At 42.0% G+C, this 22303-nt stretch overlaps 2 protein-coding genes across 3 annotated transcripts; both read right to left on the reverse strand.

Moving 5' to 3' along the window:
- Positions 1-997: 997 nt before the first annotated feature.
- On the reverse strand, positions 998-12935 carry LOC119730849 (development-specific protein LVN1.2-like). The gene is made up of 6 exons (XM_038203902.1): positions 12743-12935; positions 8588-8748; positions 5685-5766; positions 4909-5076; positions 3264-3355; positions 998-2503 (listed from the first exon to the last, which is right to left on the reverse strand). The coding sequence occupies exons 1-6, from the start codon at positions 12849-12851 to the stop codon at positions 2444-2446; spliced, it is 672 nt and encodes a 223-aa protein (XP_038059830.1). The 5' UTR covers positions 12852-12935; the 3' UTR covers positions 998-2443.
- A 1632-nt stretch (positions 12936-14567) lies between these two features.
- On the reverse strand, positions 14568-21818 carry LOC119730327 (development-specific protein LVN1.2-like). Of its 2 annotated transcripts, none has more exons than XM_038203164.1 (6): positions 21613-21818; positions 18326-18491; positions 17606-17687; positions 17073-17255; positions 16465-16556; positions 14568-16026 (listed from the first exon to the last, which is right to left on the reverse strand). In XM_038203164.1, the coding sequence occupies exons 1-6, from the start codon at positions 21708-21710 to the stop codon at positions 15961-15963; spliced, it is 687 nt and encodes a 228-aa protein (XP_038059092.1). In that variant the 5' UTR covers positions 21711-21818; the 3' UTR covers positions 14568-15960. The 2 variants fall into 2 exon arrangements, with proteins under 2 accessions (XP_038059092.1, XP_038059091.1); XM_038203163.1 differs by having other exon boundaries at positions 18326-18486; positions 21608-21784.
- Between the last annotated feature and the right edge of the window lie 485 nt (positions 21819-22303).

The raw sequence follows: 22303 nt of genomic DNA on the forward strand, positions 1-22303 counted from the left end.
AGTAATCGTCGAAAAACGAACTTTTCAACCTATTTCTACGCAACATTGACACGATCTGCATTTCTATAGGACCGTGAAACCATTTATGGAAGTCAAGACCGATGATGACTTTTCTGACAAAGTGAAACACCAAACTTAATCCAAACCGAACTACCAAACCTAACACTGTTTGGTAATTCTACAATTATTCACAATATTGCGATCGAGAAGTCGGTGGTACAACCCAATAGGAAAGCCTGATTTGACACACTTTTGGATATAGTAACAGTTTTGTTTTGTTTTTCAGCATTTAGCATATTCTAAATAGCAAAGCAAGCGACAAACATTCAAGCATTAGCTATAGGCCTACGCATATCGTATAACATTGTCGGAAAGTCCGTAATTTTGTTGATACGTCAAAATTAGATATCTGGCCCGAATTTTATAGCGCCGCTTAACTGCCGATTTTGTGCTACCAGAGCTTCCGTTTATTTCATGGAGACCGTAAGCAGTAAGCACATCAAAAGCCCGTTTAACCACAGAGGAAAAATTTGCTTAAAGGGAAATTACAACATTTGCAAGCATCGAAAAATAAAACCACCAAGTTTTTTACGAAATACCTTACAGGATGTTGGTAAATGACAGTCTAAAGCATCCTGTAAAATTACGGCACCTGGTGTGAAGTCATTTTCAAGTGAATAGTATTTTTGTATACATTTCCAACGGTGGTCAGTCGACCACCGTTGGAAAAACCAAACTATTTTTCAACTGCTGCTCCAAATTTACCATTTTTTCTTCAGTCCAATTTGGTTGCATGTTCATGAATGGGGGCAGGCCAGCTAGACTGGTTCCCTTACCGTACAATTTTCCGGCATCTATAAATTTATTGATCCATTTAATTTTCAGTGGAGTCAGGGAACCAGACTACTTGAACATTTTTGTTTTTCTTGGCTTTTCCAGCAGTTCCGAACACAAAACTTCAAACATGTCAGTGCAACAATAATTTGATCTATTATACTAACCCCTCAAATAGTTCATTTCTGAAAATTAAAGCAAAAGCCAATGATATCAGTGACGTATTTTTTTTCTATAGAAATTTCGCGCGCAACCTCTGGCACATTCACGCCTTGACATGGCGCCTATAGGGGTTAATGCGGCGAATTTTTCTGAGGAACACATATGAAAATTATTCGACTTCCATTTTTGGTTAATTCTATTAAAAAGTGCACTTCTTTAAGCATTTTAAATTGTCCATGCTTTTCAGGTCAACTGAGGGCGTTGTTGCTAAGATGTCATTTCAGAAATTAGACACTGTTCGGTTTGGGGGTTTTCTGTGCAAATTGTGAACACAACATTTGCTCATTGAAAACATTAATTGTGAGAAAGGTTTGCCCATTAATTGGGCTACTGTACTGCCATGTACTTGCACAACAACGAACCAACCAAGAAAAGATACTTTATAAAAGCAAAATATCAAGATAGCCAGCAACTTTTTGTGCCAAAATAGCTGTAACATTGATGTTTCTGCCCGGAATGACATCACAGTTTGGCTCATGAATATGGAAATTTGTCAAAACAAAAAGGCATCAAAAGACCCTTCAAATTGGAAAAACGAAAATTAAAAAACAAGGTACAAATAATGGGACACAAAAGTGCATTTTCAGTGATAATAATCATTAAGAAAGTCACAATGCATGAGCCCTTTACGGTTAGCACAATTTTCTGCTGTAAACAACCTTTCTGTTACTGTTAAGCAGCGCTATGAAATTGGGCCAAGCAGCATGTGGTTTTAAATATGACACAAAATTACGAACCAGCAGTTATGTACCTTATATTTGATGACAATAATACCGCTTTAAGTTTGTTCTACTGAGCTTTTAGTTTCTTATTCACCAGCACGAGTCCCAGACAGTGTAGTATCCAAGTTTTCGATCCCAGGGGAGAGAATGTTCTTTAAATGCCAAAATAATTCCCCTTTTTTTACGAAAAATAAGTTGAATGGAGGCCGGGCACTTCAAAGGGGGCGCTATTATATGAGCCCGATTATGGTTCACGCCCGTTCAGTAACACTTCTGTTTTTAATACGAATGATAGGGAGCAAAATGAATGTCACCCTCCCACCCTGCGCTAGATACGACACTCATAAATGTATATGAATCGGACTTATAGCTATGCCAAACTCAACTGTCCCTGCATTCGCACGGTCCAACTTAAAAGTTGATTGCAAGTGCCGAACGCCGACCATTCCACATCTTTACCATAATTATGCTAAGCAATATAGACCTACATTAAAGTGACTAAATCGTTACCTTTAAAAAGGGCTTATTCATGCATTGATGCTTTTCTGTTTCATAAACAACAAGATATACAGCATCTTTAAACACCATGCAACAAAATCATCGATTCTCTCCACTGTCAGTTCAAGTTCCTTGTGGTCGACCGGGCGCAACTATATCGTTGTCCTTTAATACTGGACACGCTGGTACTTCAGCTGTTTCAGCAACTCCGATTCTGCGGTGATATACTAAGTATCGAAAAACAATAAACAAATTCCTTTCAAAAGAGATTAAGTTAATTAAACGGGGGGGGACTAAAATATTTCAAGAGCTTCGCTATGCAACTGCAAGGGTTACATTCTAATTTCAGACTATCAGAAAACCAAAATAGAATATTCGTGCTATTTTAATTTCTGTCTTGCTCGGGTTGTTCCACTCGAAAAAAAAGAAGTGTCTTTCACAAAATCCGATCGCCAAATGCAGATAGCTTTATAGCTGCTCTGGGTGATTTTGGCTGCTTCAGTGGGGATGTCCAATCTGTAGACCTTCTTACTACTGTCAGTGGCGTAGCCCGGGGGGGGGGGGGCGGGGAGGGACTACAAATTCCCATTGCCCCCCCCCTCCCCCTCTCCCCAGGTTCCCCACATATACACAAAATTATGAAATTTGCCGCATCCTACGACAAGACAATGTCTGTTTAAAGTTGCTTTTTTGAGCAATGAAACAGAAGTGTAGTGAAGTTGACTATTTGTACTCGATTCTAATCCCCTTAATTTCCTTGACCCTATACGGCTTTATGAACTGTAAATAAATTGGAAAGAAAAAAACAGCGCCCTCTATTGTAACAAAGATGTCCCCCCCCCCCGACAAAATCCTTGCTTCGCCACTGACTAGGCCTATTAGTTACAAGAAAATCTAGTATATAAAAGAAAGTCTGAAGAATCGTTGAACTTTCTTTTTTTTCTGACGGGAAATGAGGTATTTCAAAAGCATTAAACGTAGGTTTACCGAAGGGCAGTAGTCAGGCACATCGAAGAAGGCGGAAGGATCGGCAATGCCCTGCACGTAGTTGAAATAGCCAGTGACGGTAAGAATGGAGGCTGAGAGTACAGAAGCAAATTGGACAACAACAAAATGAGAAGGGTTTGTGTTTGCATCCAGGGCGGATCCATCAAAATAAGCTTCATCTGATTATTTATTTATTTATTTATTTTATACATCATCCAATAGTGCAAGCGCCAAAAAGACGGAAGGATGAATTATTTACAGTAAAACATTTTAAATGAGGAAATTTGCCCGATACAGTATTCAACTGACCTTAAGTTTGGAAATAAACCTGAAACCTGAAAACCTGATGATCCACCAATGGCTCAAGGGAAAGGGGTAGTTGTCAAAGGGAGGGGCGGGGAAGGGGGGGGGAAGCAGGCAGGTGCTACTTTTTTCCTGCATAGGCGTAGCCAGCCGGAGGCCAAGAGGCCAAGTGTCCGGAGAAAAAACCTGTCTACATTTCACAACGGATGTGCACCTGCAACTGATTTTATCAGTGTATTTATATCTCTTCCTATCCTAGTTTTGTATTGTTTGTCCTGGCACTTAATCGGCGTTTTGCTAAAACAAACAAAACCAGGGAGGTGTCCCAGATCTGAACCAGACTTTAAGCTTGTTGCTGACAATGTGAAGAACACTGGACGGGAAACGTTCTCTTTTTCAATAGAGCGGAAGGATCCTTTTTCAATATGGCGACGGGCTTTAGGACTACTTTTCGTGTGACAAAAGGGCGGATCCAGAACACTTTTTTTTGAGGAGGGGGGGGGTGCAAAAAAAATTGGTCCCCCAAAAAGTGGGTCCCAAAATTAAGGCGTGAGGTTCGGGGCGCGATTAAGGGCCCCGATTTTTTTTTTAATTCTAGATGCTCTGTGGTGCGATCTGAGGCAGTTTCTGACCATTTTTAACCATTTTTTGGTAGGAAAGGATGCATATGGTAGTGTAAGGGGTGCCTGCCTTTATTGCGACGTCACATAAAAAATTGGGTTCGTTTTTTTTTGGGGGGGGGGCATGGCCCCCTCCCCCCCCCCCCCCGATCCGCCCTTGGTGTGACAATAATCCTTGGAGGGAAGATCATCCAAAAGTCATCGAGACATCGACTAACACCCACAATAAATTAAACAAAAGGTGGAAGTGAGTATACAGCTTAAAATGTGGTTCGAACACTTTCGAGAGTTGTAGATAATTGGCCCGCATTTGGAAGTGAGAGTACTTATCATTTATAGTGTCTACGGCAATTTATTTACTGGTGTCACTGCATGCGCACCGGCTGCTGGGGAACATCTTGGCGCAAGCAGATCGTACATCACCCCGACGCAAACATTCCATCTTGTGAATAGTTAATGCGGTCCCGCTGCTATGTACATCAGATTTAAACCAGCCAACCGATCCCGTTAGCTCGGTGGTCGAGTGGTAAGACGAATACACTAGAAAGCAGGAGGTCGTGGGTTCGAGTCTCATCCGAGTGTTTTGTCTCCAACTTTAACTCGGGAGGTAACACACTGAGTATACAATGTTTATACGTCGGTGAAGGGCAAAACCTAGTTTGAGTTCGTACATCAATCGGGGACGAGGTTGTGAAAGGCCTCTATATTATGCATGCACTTACTTGGTCCGGCCTTTCCAGTGAAGCTGTAACTATTTGGTAGGCAGTCACCCTGGGTCACCGACAATGCCAATCGGCCTTGCTGCTGAGGTGTCAGTATGACATAGTAGTAGCTGTCGATGTTCAACTTTTTGTCCCCAAGGTAAGCAGTCGCGTTGAAGATAGCTCCACCTAGAAAAGAGAGCCAAAAATGGAAGATCCAGAACCACATTTACAGTTGAGGGGCAAATCGGCCAACCGGCCGTTCGCTCGTATCCCCCGCCCTGCAAACAGGGCGCTGGGACACGCTGATGAGCTTCACAGAATCTTGTGAAGGAAGGCGGGGTGGTATAAAGACATCTGGCTGCAGCTGTTTATAAGACCGCAGTTAGCCAATGCGCGCAAATGCTATCCGAAAACTTTATCATAGAAATGTACACATTCCATACTGGATGTGATTTCTTTTTCACTGCGGACCATGTGGACAAATTTTGGGCGTCGCATAATATGCATTTTGACCCTTCGTGAATTCGAAACGGAGCCTGAGCAAGTGACGGAAAATTCCACGCCCCTTAAACAACCCTGTGAAGTTTTGTAGTTAACTTTTGTTTGTCTCAGGTTTTGCGCGTTCCGCGTCTATCATGTAATTGGACAATATTTCACAAGCTGCGTTGTCGCGATTCTACCACAATAGGTTAATTGTTCCTAATCCTCATTCCTTGGTACTGTAACTTTTTAGTATTGTTTGTGCCCTAACCCTTTTGTCCTAGGTCCACGATTTTTGGTGACTCAACACTTACCGGGAACACAGTGTTGCATGGGGCCTGCCAACTTAGTTTTGTCACACTTGGATTCACCGCGATCAATGGTGTACTGAACTCCCTGCAGATGTCAGACATAATTAATAAATGAATAAAATAAATACAAAGCATAACAAACATAACATGCTGTGCAAACCTGCCGTAGGATGTTTTGTGGAAGCTATACTGCTGTGCTAACTGTGTTCTTTCTTGACGCCCAACTTCTTTATTTTTTTCTGTTACCGGGTAATAAGAATGTTCTTCAGATCAACATCTCTCGATAACCAACAACCTGTCAATCCTTCTGTCAACCATGTTTAGCACACGAGGGGAAAGCTTTTGGCTTTTACGGAGCAAGTGGAGGAGGTTGCAACTTCCGCCCTAATCCGAGTCACGGACCACCAGTGCCATATAACAACGTTGGGTTGCTTAGCAGTGGCGCACCTGGTTAACTTTTGTTTTAGTCCCACGATTTGACCTTGGTGATATGTATGTGGCCTATTTTCGAGTAGAATACGGTGTAAGTGGCACCAACGTCAAAATAGTCCCCCCCCCAAAAAAAAAAAACAATTTAACTTCTAAAAAATTTGAAACAAAAATTGTGAGCCCCCCCCCCCCCCAGCCAAATCCTTGGTGCGCCACGGTTGCTCAGGTGTGCGGTTAGGGATGGGGTGGGATGGGGATAGGGTTAGGTGGGGTGGGGCTGCATGGGCAGCAGACACCCCAGGCGCGGATCCAGTGACAGAGCTGGGACCCCAGACCTGTCAAAAAAAATTGGAGAAGAAAAAGGGTCCAATCCTGAACCTGAAACCTCATGCACGTGTTTGACCAATTACGCCGCTCTATCTGCTATGCAATGGCGCTTACACTATAAACCTCAATGGCTTATACTAAATCACAATAGAACATTATATAGAGCTGCACGTTCCTTACTTACCGTCTGTGTTAATTAATACTCCATCCTTCGTTCAAAAATGTGACTTTTTTCGAAGAACGGTAAAGTTAAATATATGCGCAAAATACCAGCTAAAACATTAATGAATGTCAAAGCCCAAGAAAAGCATGCGTGGGATAATATCAGAAAAATCTAATATAACCGCTTTTGGGGCTGAATGTTTGGGGTTGTTTTTCTTCAACTAGACCCCAATGTTTTGAATAGTTCATGAACCAGGATTTGCCCTAGCCAATTTTCAATGATAACTCACCTTTTGCCCAATTTCATATCCAAAACGGAGATCTTGTTTTCACTGATAAGGCCCAACTTCCTCAGTTGGAGGATTTGAGGGTCAGGCCTGACAGTTGCAGAGCGCGGTGCCCGGTGCGCGGTGCTCAGAGCATCCGCCAAGGTGTATTGTTACGACCCTTTGTGTTTCGTCTGAATGGAGGGTGCAGAGTACGCGCGGTGCGTACCTGGATGTTGTGCACATACTTCCCGAGGTATAGTCAGAAACGTATCTAAATTTTCGTTTTTAGAGCGACGATTTCTCACCATTGATTCAAACATGTCCATAACGTTCACTCCAAATCTTTCGCAATCAAAAGGGCTTAATTTCATGTTCGTCCCGGAAAAAAAGTTTGAACAGAAAAATACGTTCCTGACCGTGGATCATTAAAATAATGTATGCACTGAGTATACACAGTTTAAACGTCGGTGAAGGGCAAAAACCTAATTTGATTAATGTATGCATGATCCTTCTTGGTGTAAAACTGTGCAAAGTGATGGTGGTGTGACCTTTTTATTCAGACCGCAGCCAGCTGCATGTTTTCGCGGAAAAGGTATGCGAGCAGATTCGATGCCGATTAATTGCGCCTTGACCTCGAGATTCTGACCATTCAGTGGGCGCCTTCTATCGGGTCTTCGCGGCAACCCGTTGTCGTATTACAAAAACATGGCGGCCAATGTCAAGTTCGCGCAAGAACTTTGTTGACCCAATGGTTAACCATAGTTCGACTAAAGTTAGCCCGAACTCTGTCTAGTCGACGATGGTTGACTACGCTAGTCGACTATTTGGAACCAGTCTACTGGGGCTGGTTGCATCGCTGGTAATCAATAGCCGCGCGCATTCATAACGTACAGCAGGGAGCCAGGACCCAGAAGTTTTGCGATGACATTTTGACCAGCTGCGTTACGCGTTTGACTAGATACGTTCGCACGTTGCTATTAGTGCGCAGGCGTAAGTAACGTCACAAATCAACCATTAGTCGACTAATGGTCCTTGCCCGAACTTGCTCCAAGTTGAATAGTCAACAGCTTATTCTACACTGATCGAAATGACGTCACAGTTTTAAAGTCGATTCAGATTGGTTGGCGCTCTGGGTCGCATAAACTTAGCATGCTGCGATAATTGGACGTTCGCACCGTGGCGCTGCACAACGTATTCACCTCTAGTCACGTGTCTTCTGATCTGTGGCTCCTTAATAAGACATTTAAGTTTTCTTGTGCCCGTCCACATTCATCAAAACACCACTGCATAGGTTTATCTTTGGTGAGGAACTGCTAAGTTGAAGGGCACCAAAATTGCAACACAATGTTTGGTGCTTGGTTTGAAGCTAAAATTGTTGAACTTGAACTTGAACTGTCACGTGAATGGCTGATCCTCGGACTAAGCCAGCTACTGCACTGAAAAAAAATCCTTTTTTGGGGACAAATTTTGCTGGAAACCTATGTACACATTGCGTGCTGTGGGTGGTTGAGAGTGAAAACTTTTCTTTTGTTTCTGTGAACTTCGCTCGCATGTGTTCGTGGTGACAGGAGGAGGCCAGTATATATAATTATCTAGATTTAAAGGGATGCTAGCTCTTTTGGTCATGCCCCCTCTTCCGTCAAAATCTTTTATTTAATTTTTTAAATATCAAATGAAATAAACTCAACAAACAGTAAAACAACATCATGCTTTGTGTACCTGCGCGTAGTCTTGGATGACTTTGTAGTCCTTGGGTGGTTGTCCCTCGACGACTAGAGTACCTTCCTCACCAATCATCTTGTTGGTGAAGTCAAATGCGGAATTCGCGAATATTCCGATAGCCGCTGCTGTTCCAAAATGACTGATTCCACTCTGGGAACCTGGAAAAAGGCATGAATATTCACACAATATCACATCCGACCAGCGGGACAACTGACCGTGACGTCAGAAATTCGCATTCGCTTTCGCAGTATAAAATAGCCTTCAGGTGAAACGTCAGTCAGTGAGTCAGGAAACAGTCTAATTCACAAGTGATGGGGAGTCGGGGAGTCAGCCAGTCAGTCAGTCGGGGAGTCGGGGAGTCAGTCGGGGAGTCGGGGAGTCAGTCAATCAGTCAGTCAGTCAGTCAGTCGGGGAGTCGGGGGGGGCGGGGAGTCAGTCAGTCAGTCAGTCAATTAGTAGGTCGGGTACAAGGGGGGGGGGGGTAAATGCAGGCTGACAGGGAACAGCTAAATGACAGGGACGGAAGCCATCGTAAAAGCACGACTTTTAGTTCCTGTACCAGAGATGAGCTGATTGATACCAAGATACAAAGATGAAGGACTTGAATTTGAGATTTCTGGGTCAGAAGGAAATAACCAACCATTATGAACGTGACGGATGTGCTTACGTGCGGAAAGGTGTGTTCGTTTGTTTGGATTGAACCTTGTAATCTGGGGACTTTTGTTTTTCTTCCGTCAGAAATGTGCTAAACATTTGACGGTTACAAGTTCAACCAAGAGTACAGGGACAGGGTGGGTTTTGGGTTTCAACTACCTTCATGCCCCCCCCCCCCAAAAAAAGCTGAATGCAATAAACCAGAGTCCCGAAGCAAAACTTTTATCTGATCGTAGTTTTTAATATAAAGTACACTACAAACTCTATTGAAGGGACCTAAAAGGTGCTTTCCCCCGTCACAATTGTTGAGTTTTATGCAAGTTTTCTAGCAATTCAACATATCAACTTTAGAGTGATACTGTCCATAGAACAAACAAAAATCCAACCAGTTTAGTTATGGAACAATACAATTTGGAATTATTTGCGGCCCAAAAATGGTCAGAAAAAAATGAAATAAAATAGCACCCCTAGCGTCAAATGACGCTTCTTACAAATCCATGTCAAGAAGCTCCTTTAAGGCCCTTACCCCTATTTAATTACGACGTCACACAATGATTACCGCAGTGCATTGCGGGATTGAATGAGTGGGGGTCACCGCACCGCGCTCGCTCCAGAAAACTATGTACCGGGGTCTGATTTATTTTAATTTGCGCCACGAAAGCTATCAAAAATGACCCTCAAAAGTGACAAAACCTTTTCTCAATTAATGTAAACTGTATTTCAGGTCGATGATTCTTTAAAATAACGGAGAATTTAGGTATGCATACGCTAGTAGTCACGATGGCCATATAATATCACGCGGTATTAGCGCGCGTGCAGTGGCTTAAATCTGTGCCGGCGAGTGGGGGGATGGTGGATGACCAAAATCCTATAGTTGTCCAGCCGTGCAAATTCGAAAGGGGGGGAAGGGGCTGGACACCACATTTCACTAGGGGCACTTCAGAATAAAGATGTATAGCAATATGTATACTTAAAGCTTTTGTACTTTGTTTCTCCACTTTTCAGTGCTATTGAATACATTTTAGTTGTTGGGACGTTCGGACAATACCTCAAAATCTTCGCCGGTACCCCGCGCCCTGCAATCAGGACGCTGGGATACTGTGATGAATTCACGCTCTGATTGGATAGATTTTGCGTGACCTGTGACCTGCAACGTCATCACGGCCACGCCGGCAAGGTTTGAAACGGCCGTTAAGACTGAGTCATATCACTCTTTATTCCCATTCATAAACGCTTTTTATTTCGTTGAAAAGCGTAATAATGCAGGAAAATCTGTTAAACGTATCTGTGCTGTAAATTTTCAATTCTCGTCACTTGCTTTGGCTCCGTTTCGAATCACGATCGGTCAGATAGCATAATGCGACGCTCAAAATTTGTCCACATGGGGGAAATCACATCCGTTAGCATTTGCGTGTACGGCTAACTGCGGTCTTAAAGAGGTTGTGGAATGCTCGAAGACATTTCCGTCATTTTTCGGGTATAATTATGTAGCCTAAGGTGTTATGAAATAAAAACGACTATCGTTTCTGTCATGAAATGAACACAAAAGGTACTTTTTGAGAGCTATTTTTCAGGTCCTGTTTCGACCCGAACGTGCAATTTGTGTAAAAGTTGTCGTTGGGGGCAGCAAACAAAACATAGTAAGTCGTGACAGGACTCCCTATGCAGCGTTGTATAAACGAGTCCTGTTTATTACGTCACGATTTTTCTGATTTTACGAAGAACCCGACGACTGTTGATTTCAATTATGCGCTCGCCGACCAACAAATTACTCGATGAATTTCAGTTTTATAAACATATAAACGCACATTACAAAAGAATGGGAGTTTGTCATTATGATGTATATGGGTCTACTCTACAATAAAAAAAAATATAAAAAACAAAACGACTTTCAGCATTCCACAACCTCTTTAAACAGCTCAGTGCAGCCAGATGCTTTATACATAGGTCATAGGCCACTTCCTTCACAAGATTCTGTGCAGCTCATCGGCGTATCCCAGCGTCCTGTTTGCAGGGCGGGGGGTACGAGCAAACTCAAAATCCGCATTTTTTTTCTCATCACAAAAAGTGGGGAGACGATTCAATAGCCCCCCCCCCCCCCGGTCAAAAAGTAGGGGGGGGGGGATATATACCCCATCCCTCGGGATTTGTGCCCCTGCGCGCGTGACTGTATGCACTGTGTACAGCGGGCGGGCAACCCATGCACTTGTATGCGGCAGGAAGTTTCGGGGAAACACGCTGCTTACATCAAAATGGAAAAGTTTAACGACGGAAAATACGTACATAAAAAGACAGATCACGCAACGTGAATCAAATTGCAGAATTTTTTTTTCCATAGTTTTGTTTGGCACCTGGGACCGAGTTGAGGGACCGAGTTGACCCGGACCAAAATGGTTTTGAGTCATTTCGGTCCCAAGCCAAGTCTGTTCGAGTCAACTCGGTCCCAAGTCAACTCGGTCCCAGGTGCCAAACAAAATTAGATGGAGAAAAACAATTCTGCAAATTGATTCACAGAACTTGCGCGATCTGTCTTTTTGTGTATGTATTTTCCGTGGTTAAACGTTTCCATTTTGATGTACTACTGAGGCAAAATGAGGAATGTCCCCCAAAACCTTGTTTGAGTAATCGACGCCCGAAGTCGGATATAGTAGAAAAATCATGTCAAAATTGATTTTGGTTGTTTTTGTATTTTTGAGTAGTCAAGGTATCCAAGATTCACACTATGCAAGTTGGGGAAAAAAATACCCCAAAAGTGGAAAAACTGAAGAACGTTTATCACTGCCGTTGGTGGCGCAATGCGTATTTTTTTTCAAAGCCGTTTTTCTCGAAATGAGGTTGGCGAAGATTGGCGGGTCACTGTTGAAGTTCCTGCGGCATATCTTTGGAATAAATTCAGCTACAGAAATACATTTTGTATCATTGGAAAGCGCTTTAACATGATGTATATAACTTGAAAAGTCAAAGGTGGGGGTTATTCCTCATTGTGCTTTGGCAGGTCACATTATTTGGTTTAACTATTTATTGAGGTTGTACCGGTTGTACCGCTTGCACTTGCAGCAGCGTGTTTCCCCGAAACTTCCTGCCGCGTACAAGTGCATGGGTTGCCCGCTGTACACAGTGCATACAGTCACGCGTGCCAAAATACCTATAGTTTCTCCGAATCATCGACCTGAAATACAGTTTACATTAATTGAGAAAAGGTTTTATCACTTTTCAGTGTCATTTTCGAAAGCTTTCGTGGCGCAAAGTAAAATAATCCAGACCCAAAAATACACAACACTAGTTGTTTTCTATAGCGAGCGCGGTGCGGCGACCCCCACTCGATCCCGCAGTGCATTGCGGTAAACATTGCGTGACTTCAGTAGTAATAGGGTTATTGGATATTTGCACTACAGCCACCTCTCATTTTGAAAGTAAATTCACGTACACGAGTTGTTATTTTTAACTGAGTCCTGATAGGAGCCACAAACTTAAGAGTTGACCAAGAATTCTGCCTACCGTAAGCGATTACGAACTGGTCGGGATAACAGCACGGCCCTGCCGGCGCTTGGGCGTGACTCGTCGCCAAGGCAACCAGGAACAGAAACACAATCGTCTTGGCAGACATGTTGTACAAACTCAGCTTGTTCAGAAGTTGTCTGATCTCAGGGTTGGCTTCGCGACCAGGCCTTGACTTGCGATCAGTAAATCTCAAGCTCAAGTGGTGCAGCTCATCGCACCAGGGGCCTGTTATAGCTCAGCCGATCCGACCGGGCAACCAATCATTGGGCCATCCTGATTCGCGCCTGCGCAGTAATCTCGAAGCGTGAGACAGCTTTGGTCACAGACTGTAGCGGGGGGGGGGGGGGGTGTCGTCAACCTTAAAGGGTTTATGCAATGTTTTAAATGTGTTTAATGTAGGGCTTGTCAATGTACCTTCGTGTCCCATTGAACTTTATTTTCAATTTTTATTTTGCCAATAATGAACAATGGCGCACTCAGGATTTTGCTTGAGGGGGGGGGGGGCCTAACATTTTTTTTACCCAAATTGTTCATAAGTTAAAAAAAATTCCAAAAATTGGTGATTCGTTATTGTGAAAAAAACATGGTAATAAAGCCAATAAGCAACCCTTTCTCACATTTGTTTTCAATCGGCAAATTTTGGGTTCACAATTTGAACAGAAAATCTCTAAACTGAACAGTGTCTTTCTTAAGTTGACATCATAGCAACCACGCCCTTAGTTTTCCGGTAAGGCATAAGAAGTGCACTTTCAACAAAATTAACCAAAAAGGAATGTCAAATACTTTTCATACATTATTTTAAGAGGAGTATAAAGTTGCACAAATATGTTCCTAAGAAAAATCATCGCATTACCTTAAAACGCGTACGACACGAATAAATTAGCGAAAAAACGGAACTTATAGGCCAAAAGAGTTTCCTTCGAAAATCTCCCGCGAACAACAACGTCCCCCACCCACCATCCAGGTATGGCTACGGACCCGAGTCAGATGTCACCATAAACACCAAGGATTGGAACAGCCCCTCGGTCGATAATGGTCTGCATCAGAGCCGTATATAGAGCGCCCTCTTCAAACTTTGGGTGCCTTGATTTTAAAAAGAGGGCTTTCGGGGGGAGGGGTAGGGGACCGTTAACACTGTTTCCGTTTTCGGAAAACCGTAAACTTTGATAAATAAGTCATTCAAGAACACCACGAAGACCTGCTATGAAGACCGCGACATAGTAAATTAACACGGATCAAATGAATTTGAATTAGAAAACTGGTCATTTTTTAATTCTCCATACAATAACTTCCGATCTATGATGTCACGATTCTGAAACCTTGCAAAATACTTCGAGGTTGTATAAAGAGTATCTAGGGGCAATTTTGCAAAAATGTAATGGATGGTTTTTAAAAGCAATAGTTTCATCCGTCTTTCGACGTAGCGCTAGAGGGCGCCCTTTCAAGTAAAGACGCTATCATGCCAATTTTTGTGTACGACATTCCTCACTTATTATTGTTTATGAAGTATCAACTGTAGTAAAATGCTTTCATTTTCAAGTTATATTCAATTATCATTACACTTCCGGTAACACTGGAAGCAAATGGCAAATGGCTTTGCGCCTGGAAATCAAATAATATTACCAGAGGCAATGTCTAAAACACAACAACAAAAATGAGAAGAACGCGTCTCTATTCTGTTATAAAGTTATAATTAAAAGTATTGTTTTCAAAATTTGACTTTAATTCGCTTGTGAATACCGTGGTGATTATTTCCATGGATGGCCATTTACCGAGTGACTTTTAATCAGATGAAAACAAAATAATTAAATAGTCAAATAAGAAACGTTTTTTTGAACTAAACTACCTTTATTTGCAAAGTCAATGAATTATAAAAAATAGATGTTTATGTTTAGAGGAAAACTACACACAATGTCTGTAAAAACATTTCTAGCCATACAAGAAACAGAATTCTGAAAGTCAAAGTAAATCATCAATCTTGCAAATGCCTGAACAAACATTCAATCCGTTACAAAAATCGTTTGTATCATTTTGAAGAAATAGGATTGTCCTGCAGAAATATTTAAATTCTTTATTTTTTTTTTAAGTAATAAGTCATTGTTACTGAACATAGCGTCGACCATATTGTTTTATATTTTTCTGGTTCTTGACGGTTTCTGACCAATTGCTCAACAAGTTTGAACTTGCTTCATTGCTGAAACTGCTGTTGCTTGGGTTGTTCGGATTAAACATGCAATGACTTTCATCAAGTAAGTTTGCGTTTACAGCAAAGGTCTTAACCTAAAAAGGGACATCGGCAGAGTACTTGTTCTTAAATCCATTAGAATAAAACTTAAAGCAAGCATATATAGTAGTAAACACAAGCGACCTTTCTAGGCTAGGCAACGGAGAAGAAATGTTAACACCCCTTGATGAAAAAAACTCAGTCTCGCCAGGTTCTCAAAACTGTAATTTCCAAAAAAATTAACAATTTCTCAAAGATCCCTTTTTCTCAGGGAAATGCCATTAACCTTTTTGAAGATCATCCGAGACAAAAAAAAGCTGGATACAAGTTGAATCGTCTCCAAATAACTATAAAAAGCGAAACTTAACTACGTGCGAGCGCAAAAAAATATACCGCGTGGTCTTAATATTAACATCCCTGTTTAAATGTCGTTGAGTCAGGATTTAAAATGCACACTTCCAAATGTTAACTTCCACCTTGTTTAATTAATCAATTTAATTACCTTTAAAACATGTCTACATGGAATTTCTGCCCAAGCTTGTATAATCTTCCTCACTTGTCAGCCTCAATAATTTATTCAGAGTTCGGAATTAATGAAAATTTACTTTTGGCACATCACTTTTTTGCTCTCTTAGCAACATTAAACATTAATCAGCTGCAAGAACTCTCAACAAATTTCTCTTTGGGGAAAATAGTTTTGTGTGGAACGCAAAGAAAATTAATTTCAATTGACCGACATTAATTAAAATGGAAAACTTCTCCCAAAAAACAACAACATAAAACCACTAAGTAAAATATTTATTTGGAATTAATATTTGGTAACGGGTACTTTGAGGAAAAAAACAGGGAAATCAGTGTGCAGTTTTTAAACCTACCGAGCCATCAAATTTAAACAGGGACTCATTATTGTTCAAACCCCTTGCAAATGTTTGGGGATTCTCAACCGTCAATTCCATTCCGAAGTCGTCTGGATTGAAGCTGTCCGGCGCACTTAAAACTTGAAGGGAATGTCTTTGTAGCGGAGCATATCCCACATCTCGGAGCTCTTAGCCTTGTCCTAATAAGAGAAGAACAAAAAATATCAACAAAACTTCAACAAAAAGTTATCCTCATGGCCCATGGCACGGTTGGATTTGAGATTTGAAAGCGAGGCTAAGTTGAGATTTGAAAGTGAGGCTGTACATCTGCAAAGCTTACTTTGTTTCATGCACTATAAACGTACACGTGCACCGTGACAAAACTGTGTTCCTACGTAAAACCAGTATAGCCTCGGTTTGGATCCACCTTGACCGATTCAGGGCACGTAGTATCGTCAGCCGATGGACCTTGTGTCCTTTTTATACTTTTTGTTAAGATCCATGCATCTGAAGTAGTTGAAACGCATGGGATCCGGGACTTCTTTTTAGTGCAGTAGAGTTATTGTATAACCAAGAAAATATCAAGAAATTTCTGAACATATAAAGTGGGTTTAATAGAAAATATAGAGTTGGTTTACCAAAGCGCAGTAGTCGGGCACCTCGAAGTACTTGCTTGGGTCGGAGATGCTAGCCACGTAGTTGTAGAATCCAGTAGTAGTCAGGATGTCGGCTGTATTCATAAAACAAAATGACAATGAGTAAATACCAAAATGTCATTGTTTTATTTCTTCACCCGACTAATGTAGACTTTAAAAAGTCTTGGCTTGGGTGGGATGTGGTTAAGTTCAAGTATAAGTTTGGGTTGGGGATAGTCTTGGATCAAGACATTGTTGTGGCATAAGCGATCATGTGCCGCAAGAGGGCGCACTATTATGGCCATTAGTGACATGGGTCTCATTCACCAGTTGGCCATTTTTGCCGAGTCCTGAGTGTATTTCATTAGTGTTAACTGTTGAATGGGATGACGCCAGACTATTTATTGCAGGCACAATGCGGCCTTATTTTATTGTCATTTTTTTGTCAAATGTTAAATTATTCCACTTAGCAGACTGAAATTAATTATAAATTTACTTCATTTCTCTCTTCGCAAGTTCCAAAAATTAAGATTTTACCTAACTTTCAATTCAGTAATAATGGCCGACTCGTGAATATGGCCCTTGGTATTGAGCAATCATTAGCTTCTTACTTTTGTCTTTGCCCCCTCCGAGGGAGCCGGAGAAGCTGTAGCTAGTCGGCAGGCAGTCACCTTGGGTGACAGACACGGTTTGCTGTCCAACCACGTAGCCCACGTAGTTGAAGAAGTAGATAAAGCAGTCGATGGTCAGCGCGTTGTTGCCAAGGTAACTGGAAGAAGAATAGGTGGCGTTGTCTGGAAACAAAGACAGAGGGGAAAGGGTTAAAGGGAATGTATAACATGCTTTTGCTGCAATTTTCAACACAAAAAAAAATTCAAAATACATGTTAGACCACATTCTGCAAAAGGGGGCGCTTTTCCAGACAAAAGGGGGCGCTCTTCCCTTTTCCCCTTATCTCTCTATATTATTTCACAAATCAGCATATTGGGGATCACATTAAAAGGAGTCGTCTTCAATCGTCAGTTACTGAAAAAGGGCACCTAAAAAAACGACACTTGTTTGGGGACATGACCCCCATTTAATATTGTTGGAATTGTGAGGGTGAAAAAAATGAAGGGATTAAAGGGCATTGCAGCATTCTTACCGCCGACACATGTAGTCATGGTACCCTCCAGTTTCACTGTTTCGCAATGCATGTGTGTGGGGTCAATCTTGTACTCAACACCCTAGTGAAGAAAAAAAAACATGCAGAACCAAAATTAACACAGCGAAGTGTTTGTTGAAAAAAAACCAGAAAGTTAAACAGTAAAATGTTATTGGAAATAATGTGGTATCCTGACGCCATTTGTTTTTCGTTATCTTCATGAAGGTCAGTCATTGCAAACATGTGGCAAAGACATAAATATGGAACTGAAAAACATTCCTATTTTGTTGGAAAATTCCTTGAAAATTCCAACCCAACTTTCCATGGACTTTATACACAACTAATGAAGTAGCATCAGGATACTACATTCTTTCCCAACAATATGAGCAAACTGTCGATTCAGGAACGGCCATTTCTTGTCAAAATTTGAGAAGGGTGTGGCGTTGAAGTTAATTGGAGGAAGCCATGTGACTCTTGGGGCACGCTTGTGGAACTTAGAAATTTTGACACTTGTCCATCAATTGAGGATCCAGACGAATGCAAATAATTTGCATAAAATAGTGGCCGCATGGGGTTGCTGTTCGCGCCGCAATGCACTGCATGGCGAGAATATCGGATGTGCCGCCGATCGTTTACCACGTACGGACGAATAATGACGAATGCCTTGACCAAGGCTAACATTGGCCACATGATCAAGTCTTGAACTATACGTCAACCTACCATGCCGTAGTCTTTGATGGTCTGGAATTCGTAAGGCGTTCCATCCTCTGCGTAGAAGGTGCCACGTTCGCCGACTTTCTTGTCCAAAGCGTCCACGGCGGAGGTAGAATGAACGCTGTAACCGGTGCCGTGGCCCTGGTGACTCAGGCCAGCCTGGGTGCCTGTACAATGAAAATGTAGAATAGATCAGACTGAGGGTGGCTATACGATGGGGAAAGGGGTTGTACTGATGAGCACATCTCTTCACCAACCAAAGTTAGGATTCGATTTGAGGTGAAGTCGGAGTTCGTGGGCAATGCATTGGGTAATTGGCCCAGAACCGACCAGTATCGGGCTTGTACCGGCAGTAATAGGACCACCATTGGGCCAGTTAATGTTTGTTGGGATATTAAAGGCAGGAATAGTTTTTAAGCTCTGGCAGGAGCTTCTACATGTCACTTGGTGGTCGGTCGGCCTGTCCCCGGGAAATTTAACAAAATAAAGCCCCATAAGTTTCCCACAAAATATATCTACCAAAACAAGCAATTTTCAAAACAAGCAAGCAAAATAAATTAAATACTGATTGATGTTTATGAAAAAAACCCATTAATTAAATACGTAAAGATGTTAGAGAAAAGTTTGTAAATGGAGGCAAAATAATGTGCATTAATGTCATAGTCATGTGTTATTTGTTACAAATCGCTATAAATCTAGGTAACATCTAAAGTATGGTGTTCCACATGCGCCATCGGCTTCGCATATCATTTTGGGCGTCGCATTTCTGAGCTCCGGCAGGGATCATTTTGATGGATTTCATGCAAGACGGCCAGAGCTTATTGTGCACTCGCACTTGCTTGTTTGTCCATCCAATACTACGGAATTAAAATAACAAGGTACACATTCTGAGATACCTGCAACACATCGAGTGTATTGCATGATCACACAAAGACTTGCAATTTTGTTGAGTCATTTTTTGAACCCCGGACAACATAAGTAAACGCCAAATTAAACATTGAACATATACAGCAAATAACAAAAGGAACGGGCTGTTTGCACATCAGCTCACTGGGTTATGGGTAAGAGTCCGATTCGATGGTGTGAACAATGTGTGTAAATGTCCAAATACTTTCGGAAAACTCAGACTTGAAAACGGGTCTGAGTCCTTCTGCAAATACCATTGTAAGCTAGCTAGTCTGAGGATCAGGCGTTCACTTGTGCAGAGCTGCACTACGAACGCCTGAGGCCGGGCGTGTTTTACGCGACCCCGCGCCAGCTAATCGGAGCCGCCTTTAGAAGTTGTTCGTTTATAGCAGAAATTTGGCCGAAGCTGTTGATTAGCTGCCACGTTTTTGTCATACAACATTGAATTACCGAAGACACGATAGAAGCTGCCCGCTGAATGGTCGGAATCTCGAGGTGTTTTTTTTGCATAATCTGCCAGTGCACGCATAATTATCAAAGACGCTTGCCGTGCAAAAGTGTCCATACCGTAGACCACAGAGCAAAGAACAGAGGCTACGTGTCCAAACACTCAAAATGTTTTGCTTTTCCAGTAGCCTGGTTTCCAGTTTTGAAATTTTCCACAAATGACATTGAAACCTTTTCTCTTTACTGTCTGAGAATTTACAAAGTAATTTGTTAAGTAATGGTTACAGGTACCTGATCCCATAATCCGGAACCAGTTCCTGACGTCAGTACAAGAAACATAGTCTACGTGTCCAAATAGCCTTGGCGCTTATATTTTGATTCCTACAGTAACACCTTTTATTTTATTTGAGGACTCGAACAAAAACATTCAGTACCAGTGCACTCTGATTCAACATGTAGGGTTGACCAGACAATATTGAAAGTTTAGTCAACAGAATATTTTCCTTTGAAACATGTTGTTATGTACGTTACCAGACATTACGTTGACATAAAGTACTCCAGGTATTGTGGCGTTACATGCCGAGTTCATATCAAAGGTCTCGTTTCATTGGTCTAGTTTCCACTGCCCCCTCTCAGAGGAGGATGGGTTCAAAGCGCGTTTCTTCGATTTAACCACTCACAACAGGAAACGAGTATATACTAAAAAGTCAAGTGGCAAAGGAAAGAAAGTCCCCTGACGACAAATAGCGAACACTGGTCGAAACGGGTGACCTTCTGGGGCCCCACGTGGAAACTGTTGTATGCCATTAGAAACGGTATTTCGGGGTATTTCCGGCTCTGAAATGTCTTTTATTGTTTTGAAATTTCTTGAAGTGTTTTGTGTGTGAGGTATAGGCCTAGTCCATTAATAAAGTAATAACTGATTAATTTGGAAAGGGTGCAGGGAAATGACACACCCACAAACCCATCTCCGCTCCTCTTAGAAAGAAGCGCCGGTTCATTGAAGCACACATCAGTTAATAGATGTTTTCAAAATGAAAGGATTTGTTGTTTTCGTTATCTTAATTTTTGTGAAGTTGCGGCTTATTGTCGATGTCATGGATTTGCCAATGTCAATTTGCCAATAGAATCAACTATCATGCCAACGACTAAATGCCAACAAACTGTCCAACACTGTCTTGGGTGTAGTACGGGAGGAGGGGGGGGGGGCAAGGCGGGCACTTACAAAAAAGGGAAAAGGGAGAGGAACAAAAAGGACTAAGAAAACGAAAGCAGAAGACAAGGGGCGAATCATAATTACTGTTAATTTAATGTATATTTAACAACATGGGCGTTTATATGTTTCCACTGCAGGTGATTTCTCCCATCGTTTCTGAGGAGTCCCCCTCCCCTCAAAAAATCCTGCCGACGACCATGACCACTCCGACCATTAACCCTCCGACGCAGAGACTAGCCCTTTTGGGGACCCAATTTGGTTAATTACCTTAATAAAAAAAAAAATTTCCAACCAATTCTGGTGATCTTCCATCTAATCCTAGCCAGAGACACCCACTACGGATATATGCAGTCACCTTTAGTGTGTGACCCCGGGTCAGGCATATCTGAGCCTGACAACATGGGCTGCCCATATACACGTGCACAAAACAAAGTCACTTGCGGGTAGCCAAGTGCACGACTTGACCACAGACTATGTATACAACATCTGTTTCCTGTCAATGACCTCCTTATTTATAGTCTACAGACATGTCGAGATTGTATACATATAGATACTGTGTTGTGTAGCCTCAAACCAAGGCGCTAAATATCTGGGTCCCCGGAGGGACCCCTTACTGTAAGCGTGTTAGTAAATGTGCTTTCTGCGTCGGAGGGTTAAAGCTGTCGGCTTGTCGGTGAAGAAAAAACCTCAAAGCACAACAGTACATGAATTGTACTTACTTGCAGAAATCTCGTACTGGTCGGGGTAGCAGCATGGCTTCACCTCAGCATAGCTCGTTGCCAGAGCAACCAGCAGCAGAAACGCAACCAATTTCAGGGCCATGTTTGTCAGACTCTTTACCCAACTTGTGCCAAGGAAGTAACTCGAGCGAAACTTTCACTTCGTCTGCAGTGCCGCCAACTCAACAAGTGTCGGAACGTACGAAGGACCGCCTTTATATAACAAAAGCCGAACTGGGCAAACCTGACAACTTTTATTCCATGACGTAATCGAAGGCGAGGCCTACGTGCATTGCATTGTGCTTTAGGATTAGCCATCCGGGGAGCTATTATGTACTTTCACACACGTGAGTCTCACATGACTTTTGCTCAAATTGTTATTGTGCCTTTGATGATACAAGTATGTAAATTGGCACACAGTCAGAGTATGTCGTGAGAAAGATATTTGGCCATCGGCCATCGCCCATCGCAGATTTTTTTTCTTTGAAAAAAAAAAACTAAGAAGAATAACAAGAAATGGAAGCCACCTTTGAAATTTTGAAAAGTGCTTGCCTATATTTTTTGTTCAAAGGACAAATCTACGATGGCCTTATAGCCAAACATCTTTTTCATGACGTACTCTGCCTGTGTGAATGCCCTGCTTGTATCATCAAAATTCCTCCAAACATTTCCCCTATTTGCCCCACTAGATATAAC

This window comes from Patiria miniata, unplaced genomic scaffold (genome assembly GCF_015706575.1).
Source record: "Patiria miniata isolate m_02_andy unplaced genomic scaffold, ASM1570657v1 HiC_scaffold_22, whole genome shotgun sequence".
NCBI lineage: Eukaryota > Metazoa > Echinodermata > Asteroidea > Valvatida > Asterinidae > Patiria > Patiria miniata.

What these genes read in the sequence shown, in the direction of transcription:
- LOC119730327 (XM_038203164.1), bottom strand. Translation starts at nt 21,710, where the DNA reads ATGGCCCTGAAATTGGTTGCGTTTCTGCTGCTGGTTGCTCTGGCAACG. An exon ending in CCCGACCAGTACGAGATTTC is followed by an intron (nt 18,492 to 21,612) that starts TGCAAGTAAGTA and finishes ACATTTTCATTG; the next exon opens with TACAGGCACCCAGGCTGGCC. An exon ending in CCATCAAAGACTACGGCATG is followed by an intron (nt 17,688 to 18,325) that starts GTAGGTTGACGT and finishes TTTCTTCACTAG; the next exon opens with GGTGTTGAGTACAAGATTGA.
- LOC119730849 (XM_038203902.1), bottom strand. Translation starts at nt 12,851, where the DNA reads ATGTCTGCCAAGACGATTGTGTTTCTGTTCCTGGTTGCCTTGGCGACG. An exon ending in CCAGTTCGTAATCGCTTACG is followed by an intron (nt 8,749 to 12,742) that starts GTAGGCAGAATT and finishes GCCTTTTTCCAG; the next exon opens with GTTCCCAGAGTGGAATCAGT. An exon ending in CACTGGAAAGGCCGGACCAA is followed by an intron (nt 3,356 to 4,908) that starts GTAAGTGCATGC and finishes CTGTACTCTCAG; the next exon opens with CCTCCATTCTTACCGTCACT.